The sequence below is a fragment of the Camelus bactrianus genome, chromosome 5, assembly GCF_048773025.1.
Source record: "Camelus bactrianus isolate YW-2024 breed Bactrian camel chromosome 5, ASM4877302v1, whole genome shotgun sequence".
In the NCBI taxonomy this organism is placed as follows: Eukaryota; Metazoa; Chordata; class Mammalia; order Artiodactyla; family Camelidae; genus Camelus; species Camelus bactrianus.
This window is the reverse complement of record NC_133543.1, coordinates 28,809,873-28,830,512: the sequence shown is the minus strand read 5'-3', so window position 1 is coordinate 28,830,512 and position 20,640 is coordinate 28,809,873. Positions and strand designations below refer to the sequence as shown.

At 33.5% G+C, this 20,640-nt stretch overlaps 1 protein-coding gene across 1 annotated transcript in view; it reads left to right on the top strand.

Moving 5' to 3' along the window:
- The window catches only part of LRP1B (LDL receptor related protein 1B), a 1,597,029-nt gene that overhangs the window by 1,377,811 nt on the left and 198,578 nt on the right, over positions 1 to 20,640 (top strand). The window contains exons 56-59 of the mRNA XM_074363587.1: positions 949 to 1,132; positions 4,624 to 4,709; positions 10,240 to 10,362; positions 12,393 to 12,574. Coding sequence (XP_074219688.1) covers positions 949 to 1,132; positions 4,624 to 4,709; positions 10,240 to 10,362; positions 12,393 to 12,574 — 575 coding nt within the window. The remainder of the gene's footprint in view (positions 1 to 948; positions 1,133 to 4,623; positions 4,710 to 10,239; positions 10,363 to 12,392; positions 12,575 to 20,640) is intronic.

Genomic DNA, 20,640 nt, shown 5'->3' with positions numbered 1-20,640 from the left:
AGTACAATAAATAGTCTTAGTAAAGGTTAATATGATCATAATCACCTGGCCAATTATAGGTTCTTTTTGGATAAATATAATTCTCACATGCTACTTGGCAGGGATTGAATATACAATTGAAAGACCAGTCACAGCACCTTATATTTTCAGGAATGTGAAGACATGTATGGCGTGACATTGTACACAGAATTGATATGCCAGGTAGTAAATATCACATAATTTACTGTGGGTACACAGAGGGTAATATAGAACATGATAGAGATGCTGAAAAAAAGATTTGATGATTCGTATTGATTGAATTATGGTGGGGAAACTGTTAATTTTATTATTTTTCCAGACATCAACATGTCTGGTTAAGCAATCAGACCCTGCCAATAAATATTAATTGAGCATTACATACTGTTTGTTAAAAATGACAAAGAGCCTCAGCTCTCCTGCTGGCTTTATCTAGGTGTCTTCGCCTTTGTGCCTCTAGATTTCTTACCAGTTAACTAAGGATAATAACACCTACATCACAGATTTCTGTAAGACCCTCATGAAAGAACAGATGTGACAATGCTAGTAATCTTCAAAGCTCTGCATCAGGGTTGATTCTTATGATCATTAAAGTCTCTAAAAACATGATAATAGAATGCAATAGAAAAAGAACAGAAGTTGACAGTTAAGTTTTATTTTCCTTGCCATTCTCTGGCCACATGGCTCGCTCAGTTAACTTTTGTAATCTTGCTAATCTCAGAAAATTAAATGAAGATATTTGAGAGAATGCTTTAACTTAAACTTTACATAATACAGGCAATTCTTATTAAAGGGTAATTACTAGGGGATGGAAAGACTTGGCATTATCTATTCTTAAATGATTTTCTTGCTTGAATCTTGCTAAAGGGTTATTCAATAGGAAGAGAGAGTATCAATGATATGAATTGATTATGCTTGTTTTTCATTCTCCAGTGCAAATGCTGGCCTGGATTTCAACTGAAGGATGATGGTAAAACATGTGTAGACATTGATGAATGCTCTTCAGGTTTTCCCTGTAGCCAGCAATGCATCAATACATATGGGACCTATAAGTGCCTCTGTACAGACGGATATGGAATACAACCTGATAACCTGAATGGCTGCAAATCACTCTCAGGTATCAAATTGAACGTGTCCGTTGATCCAGCCTCAGTTACACATATGGGTCCTGAATTTTATAGCCATTCTTATTGAAGCCACTCCTCCTTGCTATTTCTGAGACATCAAAATTCTCCCCTACTTACTTTGATATAAGAATTTGTCACTCTGATTTCATGTAGTGTCCACATACTGCTCTGCTTGTAATAGCATTGCATTATGGGCTTGGAAATTACTAGGTGTGTTCTAGATTTTGAGAACAAGTAAAAAGATCTATCTCTAGCACTGCTTCCTACTGAATCACAGGTTCTTGGGAGCAGGTTTGGCCAAGACTGTTATAGAGCCTGTTGTGAGAGTATTGTAGTATCTTTTACCTTCTCCATTATACCACACACATTCATACACGGACACCAAGGAAAACAGGTCCATGATAATAAGAATAGTTATAATGCTGACAACAATAACAATAAATCAACTGTATAAGACTATTTGAATTCTTCCTGTGATTGAAAAAATATTATTAAAGTTCTGTTTATTCCAAGTAGTGTGTTTGACTTTGTAAATCAGAAAAGTCAATTAAATATGGCTTATAACTTAAAACCTATTACGATTCATTAGAGGAGAAAATCAAACTTATTAAAATAACACAAAACAATATGTAATAATAACTGTTAAAATGGGCCAGAAAATGGTGTATAAGATGTCTTTACATCATTCATTTGGTGACATGGGATAAGAAGAGATGAAAATCTCAAAGCCAGTCAATGTTTCCACTGCTTTAAACTTTTTATAAAGGGTGGTATGAAGGAGATGAATTGTAATCATTGTAATTTATGTCTTACTATATTATGTAGTTGTTTTTCATTAACAGTAATAATTAGAAACTAATAACATTTTGATGCAAAAAAAGAGTGTCCTTGAATCATAAATCTTTTGCTAAAGAGAGTTTAGATATTTTTCCCCAAATGTATTGAGATATAATTAACATATAACATTGTTTAACTTTAAAGAATACAATGTGTTGATTTGATACACTTATATACTGCAGTAGGATTGCCATGGTAGTGTTAGCTAATATCTCCATTGCTTCACATAATTACCTTTTTTTTTTTTTTGTGGTGAGAACATTTAAGATCTACTCTCTTAGCAACTTTCAAGTATACAGTATAGTATTGTTATCTATAATCACAGTGTTCTGCGTAAGATCCCCAGAATTTACTCATCTTTCAGCTGAAAATTTATACACTTTAACCAACATCTTCTCATTCCCCCTACTCTACAAACCTTGGTACCATTCTACTCTCTGTTTCTGAGTTTGGCTTTTTTTCAGATTTCCCATATAAGCAAGTTCATACAGTATTTGCCTTTCTCTGTCTTGCTTATTTCACTTAGCATAATGTCTTCAAGTACCATCTAGTTGTTTCAAATGGCAAGGTTTTATTCTTTCTCATGGCTGAATAATATTCAGTTGTGTATTATATAAAAATATATCTCACGTTTTCTTGACCCATTCATCTGCTGATGGACACTTAGACTACTGTGAATAATGCTGCAATAAATATGGGAATGAAGGTATATCTTTATCTTGTTTTCATTTCCTTTGGATATATACCCAGAAATGAGATTGCTAGATATTATTTCTATTTTTAATTTTTTGAGCAACTTCCACACTGTTTTCCATAGTGGCTGCACAAATTGACATTCCAACCAATAGACTGCAAGGGTTTTCTTTTCTCCAATCCTCACTTATACTTATCTCTTGTCATTTTGATGATAGCCATTTTAACAGATGTAAGGTGATCTCTCACTGTAGTTTTGATTTGCATTTACCTGATGATTAGTGATGTTGAGCACCTTTTCTTGTGCCCATCGGCCATCTCTATGTCTTCTTTGGAAAAATGTCTATTCAATATCTCTGCCCATTTTTGTAATTGGAGTCATCATTTCATATTATTCATTTGTATAAGTTCTTTATATGTTTTGGATGTTTTCAGATATATGGTTTGCAAGTATTTTCTCTCATTCCATAGGTTGCCTTTTTGTTACATTGATTGTTTCTTTTGCCTTGCAGAAGCTTTTTTATTTGATGTAGTCCCACTAGATGATTTTTGCTTTTATTGTATGTGTTTTTGGTGTCATAAGCAAAAAAGTCATTGTCAAGCACAGTGTAAAGAAGATTTTTCTCTGTCTTCCTCCAGGAGTTTCAAGGTTTTATATTAAAGTTGTAAAGAACAGAACTGCCTAAGTATTGAGATAGAACATGATTGATTAATTTCATATTTATAAATGTAGAACTCTATTGATGGGATGGCAGGGTACCTTCAACTTCAGAGCCAACTCCTTTGAGTAGTGTTCTGGGTCTCAATTTAACCTCAACAAGATTACTGGAATGATTGGAGATGCTGCCATCACTGATAGAAAGTGATGTCCAGCATCTGTGACACACATTTTTAGTCCCTGACATAGGGTATTCTAAAACATAATATAGTGCCCTACATACTATATAGTTACTGTGAAAGTGCAGGATAGGAAGAGGGAAGTAATAAGTTGGTACATAAATAGACAGGACAATTACTCTATAACAATAAATGATTCACAATAAAGTCCACGTTAAATTACATAAAGTGACTACCTTTTTCAATTTTTTTCTAATTTCTGCTGACATTAGTTTGTTTGGCAACTACTTATATGAATGCATCTTAGAAACAAAGATGTTTAAAACGAGTTTGAACAAAAATTTTATTTAATTGATCTAAGATAATAGCAATCAAGAATGTGGTCAAACCAACTTTAAATTACTGAGATACATATTCAAATAAATATACTGTGCAAGACTTTCTGAATAACTTTTATTTAAGAATCCAATTTATTTCCAAGTAAATTCTGAAGAGAAAACCCATCTAAAGATTTAAATGATCTTCATATACATATGAAACATTGTCAGATTATTTTTATTATCTTTCTTAGATTCTGGAACAAATGAAATACTGAAAAGCTTGTTGGACGAATTATAAGGAGGAAATAGACTGTCCCTCAGGCAGATGAAAAAAGTATATGTGGGCAATGAAATTCTTGGTCTTCATCAAAGTCATTCTGAGAACATAAACTGGTTATTTGATTATAAGAAAGAATGTTCTGATTATATGACCGTTTAGCTGTATGGTAGGTTTCAAGATAGGTGTAAATTATCTTTTCCTGAAATTCATTTAAAAATAAGATTTTAACAGCAGATATTTTCCACTAATTCCAAATAAATTCAATAATTTAATATTCAAGAAAATTGAGGGAAAGAGAGATTTTTCAAATCATCTAACTTTCATGTTGCACAGGTATCTTTTCATATTATTTTTTCTTTCATATGATTATCAACTGAAGTGCTCATTATTTTTTAACTATTAGTCTACTAGATGGCACCGCATTTGAATTTGTATTGCTGTAGAAATGGAGACTAAGCTGAGTAGAAAACCATACAAATTAAAAGTCTAATTTGTTTTTTGTCTTGGCATTTAGATGAAGAACCTTTTCTAATTCTTGCTGATCATCATGAGATAAGGAAAATTAGCACTGATGGCTCCAACTACACACTTTTGAAACAGGTATGACATCCCTATGATGATTTCATAATGTTTAATATGGTCCCTCCAGATGTGTACCCCATAATTAGAGTATTTGAAGCCTGTATTCATGAATACATGCATGTATGCATAGAAGATTATTGTAAACCTTGTTTTATTTGATTGTCCAGGTGATGTCTCCAACTTGTCACATCACATCATATCAAAGAAAGTAAAAGATGCAAACAAATTAATGCAAGCAAAAAGCTATTTTAAGAATAGCTGGATTAGGGAAAGTATACAATTCTCTTTAAGGTATTTTATGCATCACCCAAATTGTTTTTCTCCCATTGGGATTTAAAAATAAATACCTTTTCCAGAACTTCAAGTATCTGTTCATAGAACTAAGGAATAAATGGGATTGATGATCTTTGGACTTTAAAATTTGGAACTAGCAAGGCGGCAATTGCTAGTCATGGTTAGAGGTTACAAGGCATGTATGTTCAGTCCTACCCCATTCATCCCTCAGCCCATCCACCTCAAGAGAATCTGGGCCGCTGATCCAGATTGATGGTTAAGTTCTATTGTCAGAGTATGTTTATATATGCTATTTGAGATGAAAAGGAATTTCCGTTTTATGACAGGATAGAAATGTGAACTGCTCACTTCAATTTTTTTTTTCCTCTCAGGCTGTAGAGAAAATAGCATAAAATTAAATCCTTAAAACTAGACTGATTATTACATGGACTAAAGAAATTACAGTTAGTTTTAGCATATCTTCAGTTTTAAGGAGAAGTAGCTTCTTTGGAAAGATTTAGTTCACATCTGTTCTACTGCAATTTCTCCTTGCCCCAAACTGTAATAGTGACATGACTGTGTGATAGTGCTGTCTAGAACAAGTGTGCCAAAAATAAGGATATTTCTTGTTCTTGTATTATGTTTATGTCAGCATTAGACAAGAGAGACCATTCGTGGGGTGATTTGTCAGCAACATAAATAGTATTTAACTGAAAGTAATTTTTTTCCACTCACTCAGATTCCTTCGCTGCTGTTGGTAGAGTTTCATTCATTTTGATTAAGGATTTAGTCTTAAAGTGCATATATTCATTAGCAACTGTGATACTGACTCTTCCTGACAGAGTTGGATTTTCCAGCTCCCCTCTAAGTCACAGACTGAAAATGAAAATTTTACATGAAAATCCAGATTTCTGGCTACTCATGAAAAAAGAGGACAGTGTAGCCGTGCTGGGCTTACATCCCTGAATGGGCACAATCCAAGCCGTGTAGCAGCTGCCGCTTTGATGTAAAGCCCATGCTCTCAAGTCACTGGAGCCCTCAAACTTTCCATGTGCTTTCCACATGTGTGCTTGTCTTATTTGTGCATGTCTGTGAGGTTTAGACTCTTGCTCTTGGGTTTGGAGTGTGCCACCAATATTCATTGTATCATACTGCCTCTTTCTCTGATTATGCAGTGTAAGAGATTGGGTAAAATGTAAAATATTTTCATGTCATTTATAAAAACTAAACAGAATCCTATTTAAAATAGCAGAATTTGATTCCCATCTCTTTAAAAGATAAGTAATATAAGAGAGATGCCCTTAGGGAGAAAGTTTAAGTATATATAACTGCTTTAAAATGGAAACGTTTTTGCTTCCCAAATGGTTTTCTACATTATTTAACTTAATTTATTTTCGTGTGCAGTGTAATTTTAAGCTTATATCAAACCTACAAAATATTGAAAAATTATCTCTTTCTCTTAAGAATATGTTTCCATACCCTCTCTAAGCCTTTTTGTACCTTCAAAGTTAGGTGCACAAGCTATTGATTTCCTTGTATGGTCTCTGGAAAAGGGACATGTTTATTTTCTCTTTACTAAGTTTTGGGTTTAGTTTAGTTTTGTTTTATTCCTAGCAAGTCTTCCTTTTAGATTGCACTATCTCAAAGGGAGAAAGTTCTCTTTTTAGAGTACTCTGTAAGCTCAACTGGGCCACAAACGAACACAGCAACGGTATTTATTGTCTTCATGAAAGACCTATAAGAGAGCTTTAAAGGCAGCGCTGTGCTTTATTTTCCAACCCTGCGGCTCAGAGCGTTTATGCTGCTAGCACCCCCTTTTTTTCTTCCACACGTAGTATGTCATCAGGGATTGTTCTTAATGGAGCAAAATGAATTTCTTTCTTTATGCATTATATAAGTCTTCTCCTACAACCAAACCATTTTAATGCACACTTTCCAATAGCGCTTTTTGCCTGGTGATATAATTTTAGACTATTGCCAATCACTAGTACCTAAGTGGGGATGAATTTCCGACAGTTTCTTAGTGCATTTTATGGAAGTGAAAAGGGAGTGAGGAAGATGAGGACACGCATGAGGACCCTGAACACTTGTGTCTTTGAAGAGCGTTTGCTACCAGTGACCACGGAGCAAGGAAATAAAGACCCAAGAAACTAAAGACAAGCTTTAAAATCTTGCCTGTAGACAGCTTGAAATATATCATTTTTGTCAGGAAACATTTTTAACCACAATTTCATTGTGGCATTATAGAAATTTTCAAGGAGTTCTAGTAGTAGAAACAATTTTTTTTTTTTATCCTCAGGTTTTGTCTACATGTGCAGAACAAAGGAGAAAACAGCAGTCATTGCCTTTCTACATTTTCTCTCTACATTTTCTCTTAGCCAAAATAAAGAGACAACATCCTTGCCTTCATTATTTGGGACTTTTGTGTGTAGCTTATTAGGAAGAGGAATTTACCCTAATATCTTAAATTTTATTCTCTTTATTGGAGTTAGTAATAATCTCATGAAGATTCATAGCATAAAATTATAACAACTGGTAGAATTTTTTTTATTCTATGTATTCTAAAGCATAGCTAGGCCAGCCATAACTTAAATTCATACACCACATTTAGAAAATGGACTTTAATAACATGGGTTTTAGAAATGAAAATTAATCAAATAGCTTTCCAATATGTTATCCAGTTCAATTCTAGCAGTGCCTTTTATTCCAGGAAAATTGTATAGAGAAACAAAACACAATTTCCTAAATTAATCATCTTGAACCAAGGAGTGCGAATCTTCAGCCACAGAAATGAAAGAAGCAAATAGGATTTTGATGAAACCAATTTTCAGCTCTGAAACCACTGGGATGACTCTAGTTTTTAGACATTATTTTGACCATGCCCTTGGCTGTTTTAATGTTCATTGCATATGATTCTGCAGAGAGAGCTCTGTGCTGTTTTCTGTTGGGATTAAGGGTAAATCTGTAGAAAAATGACCAGTGTGGCTAGATAGATATGTCAGAATTCAGAGCTTCAATTTCTCTGCATTTACAGCTTTAATTTATTATAGTTGACTTGCTAAATTTGGAATTGGATTTCCATTATCTAAATTGAGTATTGTAAAGAAAGGAATAGGATAATTCTGCCATGACTGGGGATTCTGGGTAAATCTTTGCTAAAGTCGGAGACAAGTTTCTCTCTGCCTTTTTTCCCTGTGGAGCTCCAATTTACCCATCTGAATGGCCAGGCCATCACAGGACCCTAACCCACTTACCTTACCCTTGTGATGAAAAAAGCATTTGAACAGTAAGAATATTGTAGACTACTATGGAAATGAATTTATTAAACCCTCTACAGGACTTGGAATATATTTAATTCATATTTTAGAACCTTGATTAATTTTGCATAGACAGCTTCTTAGATATGAATGCTTACATTATTTACTTAAGGAGAATTTTCATCTTTAGCATGTCAATGAATATTTAATGAATCCTTTGAATCTGAGACTAAATATTAGTTGCTTTTTTTAGCATTTATAGTCATTATTCTTGACTAATAATGCCATCAGTAAGAAGTATACTTGCATTTATTCATCTGGGCATAGTGGAGTTAGGCTATTTCAGGTTACCTCTGTAATCTGGAGGTGAAGAAAAAGAGATTGCTTCTTTTAAACTAAATAAAAGTGTAAGATTTGAGCCTATGATTTTAACATCATCAGCACTAGAATTTAGCCCGAGCAAGAGAAGAAAAGACTCAGTATTTACCAGAACCTTCTCTCAGTCGCTGCTGTATACATAGGGCATCCTTCGTCTTGGAGATCATTGGAAAGAAATAAAATCCGAACAGCAATAATTTAGCCTTGGCCTGAATCATGAAGAAGTGTATAAATCTGATGCAGTGTTATCATCAGATTCTGAATTTTGAGAATGGCTGTGGAAACTGAATACAGACTTGGGAATTCCCAAACCAAACCAAAGCAAATCAGAAACAAACAAACAAAACAAACAAACAAACAAACAAAAAAAACAAAAAAGAAAGAAAGAAAGAAAAAGAAAAGAAAAGCCCCTACCTCCTTGAAGATGCTAGTCTCTTACCTATTGGATGATAACTGCTTGTGACCCCTAAAACAATGTGAGTCTTCGCTACAATCTTAGGGTGAATATTGGTGTAGACAAGCTTACATCAGATGTAAAGACATGACACAGTCTCTGGGGCTTTGCCAAGTGCCTGTGGTGTCAATTATCTTTTAACACATGAGAGGTTGTGTGTCAATAAACTATTCAACTCTTAAAATGAGTTAACACAATTGAAATCTTGGTCCAAGTTTTGTTAGTCCATTGGGGTAGTACATCTGTGAGCCCTAACAGCAGGTCAGAATTAAACCAGCCCCTAAGCCATCATTTGAACAACTCAGCAGCTCAGCAGATTCCCAGATCCTGACGTACAGTCCTCAAACCAAATCGCTTAACCTGTGGAATGGACAAACCAAAGAGCTGTAGCATCCAGAAACCTGTCAGCTGAGTTCATGTTCAGTTCTGCTACCTGCTAAAAAATGCAATTCACCATGAGTCTGAAGGGAGATATTTCCTCACATTTCCACCACGTGGAATAAAAAGATGTTGACTACCCAGGTCCTCTTTGGTCAGATACTCCCCTAAGGTTATAGCTTTTAAATTCTAATATAGCACTGTATTGCCAAAGGGACTGAAGCATGAAAAAAAAGGCTCATTTGTGTTGTTAAGACAAAAGCTTTTGGAAAAAGTAAAAATTTTAAACCTTCTTTTCTGACTTTTATTAGACGTGTAACCAGGGCTCATCTTAAGTTACTGGGGATCTTCTACCTTTCCAATTTAGATGTATGCTCGTAATGGCATCAGATTTATATTTAATATTAACCTAAAGTGAGAGTCTTTTCCTTCATCTTTCTAAAAGCAATTTTTTCCACATTACTGGCTGTTTACTTATAGTGTTATCTATAAACATTCCAAAATTTTTCCTATTTAGAAAATACCTTCAAATAAATTATGTAACATCTTTAGGGTGTGGTGTAGAGAAAATGTAAATTTGTGATGCTTTTGAAAATAACTGGTCACAGGAAGGGGCCAAGATGGCGGAGTAGAAGGATGCTTGTAGGTCACCCTCTCCCACAAAAATAACTGGTCACAAATGCTACTTGTTGTAAAACAGTAACTATTTAGATTCAGAGGGAGATACTGATTCCTGTGAATTCCCAAAACATTTTAAAACGATTTCTATTAACTATTATTCAAGCATATTCTTTTTTTTTATTTTTAGGGATTAAACAATGTTATTGGTATAGACTTTGATTACAGAGAAGAATTTATCTATTGGATTGATTCTAGCCGACCCAATGGCAGTCGTATAAATAGAATGTTTTTAAATGGAAGTGATGTTAAGGTAATTACACATTACAGTGGTGGAATTATTGAATATTTTATTGGTGTGATTGAATTTAAGAGCAAACGTTACCATTTGATGGTAATGATACAACTCATAGAATGTATTAGGTTGGTCTGATTTTCAGGTTTGCATAGTGTAAGTTTATCCTTATCCATTATAGCACTATTACATGCAATAAGACAAAAATCAAGCTGAGTAAGTAAAATGTGAAACCTTATTCACAACCCTAAAAAATGTGGTGTATGCTTTCAGTTTGAATGATTAGTGTCTGGGATTCAATTGTCTTGATTTATATAAAAGACAATGTTGAGTATGAGAATTGTAATTGAAAAAGTTGATTTTTAGATTGTAGATTGAAGGTATAGCACTATTAAAATTAACCTGCTATAGATGGGAATAACTGAATGCACTTGTGGAAAATCATGAATATTCTGAGCAGACAGCATCATAATTAAATGCATGTCAAATTCTAGTTATGAGACTAGAATGTGTCACTTGGCACCATTTCTATGTTAACTTGAGTTTTAAAATAAAATTATTTGCACTGTGTATGTGTAGTAAAATGTATTATAAAGAAGCTCAAGTTCAAGTAGATACAGCCATCAATTACTTTTAACTTTTTTATAGCCATCTATAATATCATATAGGAAGCTTTGGTGGAAGCAACCAATTTTGAAAATATTAATGAAATCTTGAAATGCATATATATACAATGCCAACACAGCTAGTAGGTTGGGTGCAAGTGATTCAGAATATCTATATTTAGTTATGGTTTATATGATGAAATATTAGTATATGATATAGAAAAAAGAAACACATATAAATTTTTCTTTTATAATTTAATTTTTGACCATTTATACAAAAACTGTAAAAATTATATTACTCAAACTTGATCATGTATTTTCTACAAGGCATTAAAATATTTTGGTTACCTTTATATTTTTTGAAAATACTTTAATATTTTTAAAGAATATTAACTCTCTACTGCCTTGCCACTACTATCCCTTTGCTACTTTATCAGGGTCAAAAAATGCATCTTTCTTCCCTTGGGATTGCCAATTCACTGATTTTCACTTAAACTGTCAGTCATGCCAATTTTTCAAATTTGGAATTTGGGAGAAAGAAGTCAAGATACCTTGCGATTCAGTAGGGTAGATTGATATCGTTAGTGGCTGAAAATATTTACGTTGTCACATTTTAAAATATCTTTACTATATTGACGGCATTGGAGAAAAGAAAACAATAAAATTTTGTTAGTGTTTTCTTGTCTCAAGCTGTATAACCATTGGCTTCTACATGGGTAGCTCCAAGGTTCAATTGCTTCTTTCACATAGTCTTCAAAGGACTGAGAATTCAGAAATAACAATTATGTAAATCAAGAATCTTTGGTTATTTTATATGCAGCATATTTGTACATACAAAACTTATACCCCTATTATGTTTGATATTGACATAGGTTACAGTTGATTACAGCAGTTGTATGCGTTTATTTTTACTTCCGTTTGATTAGATTAAATACACAACATATGTTGTGTTTTTTTTCTGTCCTTGTAGTAGTCAGTTGAACAAGGGCAAGAACTGCTGGGGGAGTGGTGAATGTTTTTGGTATATCCCCCAGAACCTGTTAATTGACACATAATATCAATAAGTCTTTGTGTGTATGTGTGTGTGTGTGTGTGTGTGTGTCTTTGTGTCTTTGTGATAGAACTTTTGCCCAAAATTTTAAGAATAAAAGTAAACGATAATGAAAATGTGGTTAACAACGGTGCAGCCATCTAAAAGCTTTTTATTTTGGTGTTTCTTTCTTAATTTCATATGTAATTTCTAGGGGTCTGATTACATATTACATAATTTCTCAGAAATAAGTAAATCATTTAATTAGTAAATTGTCTATGTTTTGTGTTTAACTAAATTCCATTTCTAATGTTTAAATAGAATTTGATATTTCTATGAAAATCAAGAAGCAATTGCTTAGTTCTTATTCTAGGTATTTACACTGTTAACTTTTAAAATTCTTATTTTGTTAGGTAGTGCATAATACAGCTGTCCCCAATGCACTTGCTGTTGATTGGATTGGAAAAAATCTCTATTGGTCTGACACAGAAAAAAGGATCATTGAAGTTTCCAAACTCAATGGCTTATACCCTACTATACTCGTTAGCAAACGGCTGAAGTTTCCCAGGGACCTGTCTTTAGATCCTCCTGCCGGGTTTGTAACAAACATTGAAAATCTTAAATTAAAGATTAAGACTGGATGGTGTTCAATATGCTAAACCCTGTTCTGTAGGTTTTAACATGGGAACCAGTGGAAAGTGTAAACGTGTGGAATTTTTTATTGAGAAATCAAAAATAGAAATGTGACTATCACAGTGAAAGAAAAAATTAAAATGATAGGATTTTAGAACAAGTATTTTTTTTTAAGTTTTAAACACAACTCTTTTTCTAAGTAACCAATCAGTATATTATAGAAATGAATAAAACATACAGATTTATTTGATTTTAATACTTTTAAATCTTGGAGGAAAGGCAGGCGAGGAACAAACTCTTGGATCATGTTTTGCAATATTTGTGGTAGTCACAAATGGGGATGATGTAATTCCTGAACCACTTTAAAGCAGGAGACATAAGTAGTATCAATGAATAATAACTAAAAGAGTGCATTATCCATGCGTTCAGAGGGAAAGCATGGTGGGAGTTGTGTTCCATTTGCATTTCACTGTGAAAATTAAGAACAGGTTATCATAAGGATAAGACATCTGGCTGGGGATTTCAGAAGAGGGAACGCACATTTAGGTGTCAAAGCTATCTGGTATATGTTTGCTGTATTTCCACAGATTATGACCATGATCATTCACTTTCAATTATGTTGTGTTGGTTGGCAGAGAAGACATGTCTTTCCTTTTCTTTTTTTTTTTTTTAATACTATAATTTGAGTGATTACATGCTCCAAAATGATCTCTGTGAAAGTTCAACCTACTGAACAAGCTTGTTAAAATAACAAATATAGAGAAAATGTGCTTTTTAAAATAGGACGCATTCCCAGCAGCAAGTGTTACTCTAACTCTAGTGCTCTGAATTTTCTGCTGTCCAGATTAATTTCCCATAAAACATTTCACCAAATCAGCGCTTTTATCGTATCATATGCAACAATTAGATTTTGCTTATTATTAATATATTGCATCTTTCTTTTTTCGTCTCTTATGTTTAAAATTGGCTAAGTGATCATGTCATAATTGTACACTTTGTAGCTTAATTTTAAACATTATTTTGGAAAAAAGCAGTACCTAATAGGAACAGACTTGTGCATACTATTTTGTTTCCAGGTAATGGTGTAAGTTTTAACTTTTAGCGCTATCATTATGTAACCATTTTGTTACCTTTTAGACTATTTTCTTTACCATAGCAATAGAAGAGTATCAATTCTGTTGTAACTGAAACAGAGTCACAAGAGAGTCTATTTCTATAGCTATTTCAAGAAATAATGGCCAGGTATTCTAAATTTGGCTATCATCATCAACCATTCATTTATAAGAATGTGAATATTTGATTCCTTTGGTATTTTATCAGAAGACATTTATTTTAGTGTGTTCATTGTTCTTTTCTTCAAAATCAGTATGGCTAGCTTAGCTTCTCATTCCATAATATCCAAGATGCTTCATTTCCCAGATGAAAGAAACAGTACTTTAGTAACGATAGTGAGGAAGTTCCTGCTTTTAAAGCAAAAACTGTATCCTAGCCTAGTGAATACAGCTGAATCTAGCTTTAAGTTTTACTTCTCCCAGGTTACATTTATTACCCCATAAACTGAAAGCAGTTTTAAGTTATCATCAACATAAACCCATCCTTCAAAAGTGTCAATTAAAACAGTGAAGTACTAAATTATTGTAGATATTATGAAAGACTCCCTTGATATCATTTTAAAATAATACTTATATTATGATATAGGTATCCATTTTATAACCAAAGAAACATAAAAATTAGATCTTTTTTTTATTAACCAATTAAAGCCACATAACAGATAAACAGATTCTAACAGATAAAACTTAATGACACTATTTTGTTCATGCTGTCTTCCTAAGTTCCCCAGAGTGAGACAATAGGGCAACATGGATTTTAGCTTTTATGACATGAGCTTCAGGGTGAAGATGCCATAACTGTCCAAAATATAGTGCGCTCTTGCTTTGAAAATGGCAGTCTAAAGTGTAAGTTTATCTAATAAGAATGCAGTTGAACCTTTCTATGTCAGCTTGCCATTGTGATTGGCATATGTTTTGTATATGTCAATACTGCTGACCCCTGTTTCCTTGAGAGGTGTGTTTTCTGTCCTGACATTTAGTGAGGAGTAGAGCAAGGATTTGTTCAAGGGAATATAAGATCACTGGATTGTCTAAATAATAAGCAACTATACATTTAGAATAGCTTGGGGGTCCTTTATTTTAATAATAGTATGCCAATTGTCATAATACCAATTTGGATATGCTGGTTAGCAAGAATGGTAAAGAAGATACAAGTAGACAGATCGTCTTCCTGGTTATCACATTTAAGTTCAGCTGAAATCCAGTTATTCCTATCATTCTGTTACTGGTTGGGAAATCAGTGTGCTAACTTATCATAAGTTTTGGGTAGTTAATATCATTTACATTTATAAAAGTTGTCATTTATGCAGATGAGGTATAGATATAGATAGATTTTAAAGTAAAATACAGAATATAATTAATATTAAAAATGTGCTGAGCATAATTTTATCTTTTCCGATGATTAAGATGTCACTTTAGCATAACAACCCATTATGATAGATGTTAAAGTGAATGTGTGATATGACTGGTTAACAGAAAATAAATTTGTCTGCACATTCATTTATTCAACTCATATTTCTTTAGCCTTTAGTGTATATCTGGGACCGTTCTAGGCAGGAATATAAAAATAAAAGGCACAATCCCTGTCTCCAAGTATTTCACTGTCCAGTGGGTAGGCAGATGGGCAAATAATTATAATACAATGCGATAGCTCATAAAGTGAAGAAAACAGAAAATGTTTCTGTATCAAATGGGGTCAGTGAAATCTTCCTGGACAAGACTGGTGAAGTAAGAATTAGCCAGGTGATGTGGTGCACTTCAGAGCAGAAAGTATTTCAGGCAAAAAGAACCAGCTCTCTGGGGAAGCAAGTACACATAGTAGAACATGGCACATCCCAGGAATTCCAACCAAGGAATCTCATATGAAGGGAGCAAATCAAGTATATGTAATTGTGGGACTTTGGTACCGGTTCACTTTACAGAGTGAAAAAGAGCTAGGAATAAATCAAAACACAATACAACACAACCACCACACACACACAAAAACTAACCTTTCAGGGCTTCTGGCTTGGGCAAACAGGTAAATAGAAAAATGCTTTCCCCAGAATATGAGGAACAGAGGAAAAGGGGCAGATGTAAGAAAGGGAAATAATCAGTTTGAACCCCTATTGGGATTGGGAGTTCCATATATTAAGAGCAGCGATAATGACAATAACTACCACTTCTGTGACATTTTATGAATAGAAAACTGTCTCTGAGCTTTATCACTTTAGACACTTGTACTGTTTACTCAGAGTCCCTGAAAAACATATCATTATTTTTATTATTGTACTATTAGTCCAGATAAGAACATTTAGCCTTAAGATGGCTAAGTGACTTTCTCAGGATCATTTAAGTAATAAGATATTAAACTAGGGATTTAATCCAGTTTTCAAACTTTGGTCCCCTATTTTCCCTATTACATCAAAGTTTCCAGTGACAAAATTATCTTGGATCATGAGCATGTTTTTCAAAAGCAATCCAAACAAGGCATGAGAAAAAAAAAATACTTTTTTTTTCCATTTTAACAGTTTGCCTTTTTACAAAATTTAAAATACTTATAGAGAATATGATTTGGGGGGAAATAAAATTGCCTAAGCATTACAAGCAGCCTTCATTTTAAAGCACATTTTTATTTATTTTCTTTTTCTGCTAGTCTATTAGCAATATCATAAGAAAATAATGCCAGGTGCTATTTTGACTTTGAAGTATAGTCTGAAAAAGACACATTTTATGCTTCTGTCTCTTGGCTTATGCTGTTCTTTCTTTCTTTCTAGGATGCCCTTCTGCTTTTTCTCCAGTTGGAATAACTTTTCATTTTTCCAACAAAAGCAAAAAATATCATTTCATTTTTGAAACATTCCCCAGTTGTGCCTCAGTAGCTATCATATATTGAACACATAACATTATGTGACCATTATTAGTGTAAATGATTCTTTGTCCATCTAGAAAGTGAGTTCCTTTAGAGCAAAGGTCATGGCTTAATTGTGCCTAACACAGACACTATTAAGGTCACTTTTGAAGTACATAATAAATGGGCTACTGGGTGTACCAGAACATAGAGTTACAGCTACAGGGACATTGCACCTGCATCTATGCACAAACCAATGATTGGTATGTAAATAACCTGCATGTTTCAAAGAGAACAGTCATAAGGGAACCTTTATATAAGGGAATGAAAGGCGTACCAGGAATGAAAACTCAGTTTTTGATTTCTGTGGGGAAAAACAGAACTATTTCATTAAGCTAAAGTCACATATAACAAATTCACCTTTATTCTACCCTTTTTGAAACCTATATTCCCATATTTGGGCAAAAAAACACAGAGAATTGAGCATGAAAAATTAACTTCATAATTCAGAATCAGAGATAATTCCAGCTGGAAGAAACTTCTCTAAATATATTCCCTGAATTCAGGGGAAAAAAAGTGAAAATTGAGAGCAGGCTTCTATTTTAATTTATTTTAAAGAAATATAATGTATCATATTCAGCTATAAAAGAGAGCCCCAGGAACACAGAAGCTTGTTGTTATGGTTACAAGAAGGCATTCTTTTATATGTTTACCCTTGGTTATAACTTACAGAACAGATATTCTTTGGAACTGAGATTTTTTTGTTATGTGATCGTAGGTAAACATTACATATTATATGGGTGAAATTTAGAACCCTCCTTTTGACATTTTCACTGAACTTTTAATTTCTCAGCTTTAATTATTTGCAACAAGTTTTGTATTTGGGTAATATTTAGGAGGTTGCATTTTAGAAGTTAAAATGACCAGAATGTCTAGTACAGACTTATTGAGAAACTTAAATGCGCAGTAATGAGGGTTACATATGGAAACGGAAATGAAATTTAGCCATCAGAATTTAGCTGCCCATAAGGAGAGATACACAATGAATTCACACACAATACACAATGTGCTTATGAAGGCTCATTTGTACTCAGTACAGTTAAATATACTTTCCTTCAATATGGTAGAATATTTTCATTATATTCTTGTAATGATTACTAATGACGAATGCTTAAATAGATCAAGTAACAACACACAGAAAATCTAAGCAAATCGTGTAATAACACACATACAGTCCAGATGCAGCAGGTAGCTTATTAGTTGGGTATTGGTAAACCAACATAAATGCATGTATTGTGTAGCTAGTGCATGTAAGATAATAGCTAATATTTGCTGAATACTTGCTACAAGTTTATTGATGTTCCAAGATTGTTCCCTGTGTTTTCTCGTTCAGTCTTCACAGTGACCCAGTGAGGAGAAACTTATTACCCATTTTGAACATATGAGTAAATTCAGACTCAGGGAGGCCCACTTGGGTGGGCCTGGAATTGAACTCAAGTCATCTGTTTCTAGGCCTTGTTTGCTTTTAAGACTACATAGTGCTGCTTAGGGAAAAATAAAAGTCAGTGTCATTAATGGAATATGAATTTTATCTTAAATATAAAAGATACTTATTGAAAAATAAAGCTAGTCTATAAATCTAGAGATCTGAGCCCTTTTCCAACTGTATACTATGAGGACAAAGCGCATAGTGTTTTATGGTTTCAGTTTATCAGTAAAACGAAGGCCTGAAGCTGCATGATCGTCAAGACCTGTTGCAGCGTTAAAACCTGTGAGTTATCCTTTGTTCTAAATTCTGAAAGAGATAAATGATCATTGTTGTCAAGGAATCTATAAGGTAGTGATGCACTGCTAGTGAGAACTAAACTTTACGTGCCTTTCTTCATCTAGGTGAAATTGCCATTCCTTCTTTTGTACCTCTGTTGCACGATAGTTTCACCATGATACGCTTTAATTTTTTTTCATTTGTCTTACATTCACATCTCTTGTATTCACAAAGAGATCTTTGAAGGCAAAAATCCCGTTATTTTACCTCTGTGTTCCCAGTACTAAGCAATACCTGATACATATTTGGTCTCAGTGAATTATTGCTTCAAGATACGGTTCTCAGTCCACTTAAGAATGACTTTGGGACTCATCAGGGATGTTCCACCATCTGACTTACTGAGTTAGGTTCTCCAGTTATGAGTCCTGAGAACCTACATCACTTCTGCTTTGTGGGTTCCTATGTGCATGATGTGTGTGTTGTTCAATTACACAGGTGGTGAAGAAATTCTGTAGCCTGGAGAAGGCTAAAGCACCGTTTCCTAAAGTGTGTTTCCTGTGAGCTGCTCTATGAAAATACATGGTGTTACTCAAAGCTATTGATAAAAAAAAAAATGGGGATATTGCGGCTTCCTCTTAGAGAATTATTTATGTCATGTACCTTATTAAAAGTTCTGAGAAGTCCTACAGTAAAATAGATGACGCTTACCTTGCTTAATGAGCCGTTTCTCAAATATATTTAATCTTGTAACCTAACTTGAAAAATGTGAACTAACACACATCAGGGAAGAATTTTTAAGGAACAGAGAAGACAGCATGAGTTATGTCTGAATGAAAACATCTATATAATTGAAGAGGCAGGAACAAGGCAAATGATATGATAAAAGCATCCACGTGAAAATGTCGGCTCTAGAAATACTCTAGAGCTCAGTTCACACAATTCAATAGTGGGAAGGAATCTGGAGTTTATTTGTGTCCAATAATGAAGAGTTTGAATGGCAGGGAGAGGATTTCGGGCCTCAGACTCTTACTAAACTTACTGAGAGGGACGTAACAGATGTGGGACTCCATGGAATAAGCTGTTCCTCTTCTTGGTGTCTTGGTTCAAGATGGTGATAAGATTAGCCGAATAAAAAGTTCAGAATACAAATAAAAATTTAGATTTGCTGTTTACATGGAGGTCAGACCATTTACTTCTCATCTTAAACACCACACTTAATTAGAACTCCTAATGATATTTTGGCTAGCAAATAACTTATTATCTTTATCTATCCCCTGTTTTATGCATACCCCCTAAAATTATTGTCAACACAAAAATGCACATGTCTTACAGTGATTTTCCATGTTAGCCTTTTATTTTGATAAAAGGTTTTTCCTGAAAACTTTTCATTTCTAGTGTGTGTATAAAATATCTGAACATAATTACCTCTGTCAGAATTTATGAGAAAATTTTTCTTTAAGAACATTTTAAACTTGAACTATACCAGTTTTAAACCAGATAGAATAATTTTCATGCCACATTATTTCAATCTCACATCTTACAAATCAGAAGAATTGTCAAGGATTCTATGCTTACTGAAAAAAAGAAAAGAAAAAAAGATGTGGTCTGGGAATGCTAATTAAGTTAATAAATTTCAGTTTTAGAGTTGGAGTGTGAAAAGGACATTAAAGATCCTCAAGTCTTGGATTATATACATAAGAAAATATACTCCAAAAAATAAAGTGACTTTTCCTGGTATGAGAAAAAAGTGGCTTCATTAAACAGAAACGTCTAAGTAATCTGTTGGTTACCCATTATTTATATTTTATGGGGTGCAAAACCTATGTTTAATACAATTAATTTTAGTACCAATGTAATTTTCTTCATTTTACTGGTTTTCTCCCTGCCTGAAATATCCTGCTCTAGAACTTCCAATAATACAGTTTCAATCAGTGCTGTCCAAAAGAACTTTCTGTGATGATGGGAGTGCTCTATACCTACACTGTTTGATATGACAGCCACCAGACTAGTGGGTATTGAGCGTTTGAAATTTGGCTGATGTGAGTGAGGAACAATCCAGTTCACTTAATTTTATATGATTTTAATTAATTAAAGTTTAGAGAGTCACAATTGACTAGTGGCTACCACGATGAACAATGCAAATTCAAGCAAATATAAAGTATCAAGTGTTTGTTAGCACATGCAGAAGTATTATATATCTATGAGTTGTATACTAAAGGAAACATGTTAAAAATTATATGGATATTTTAAATTGAGCTATGTGTTTAATAAAAAAATCATAAGAAAAGCTTGCACTAAAATATGCTTCTTACAAGCTATAATTC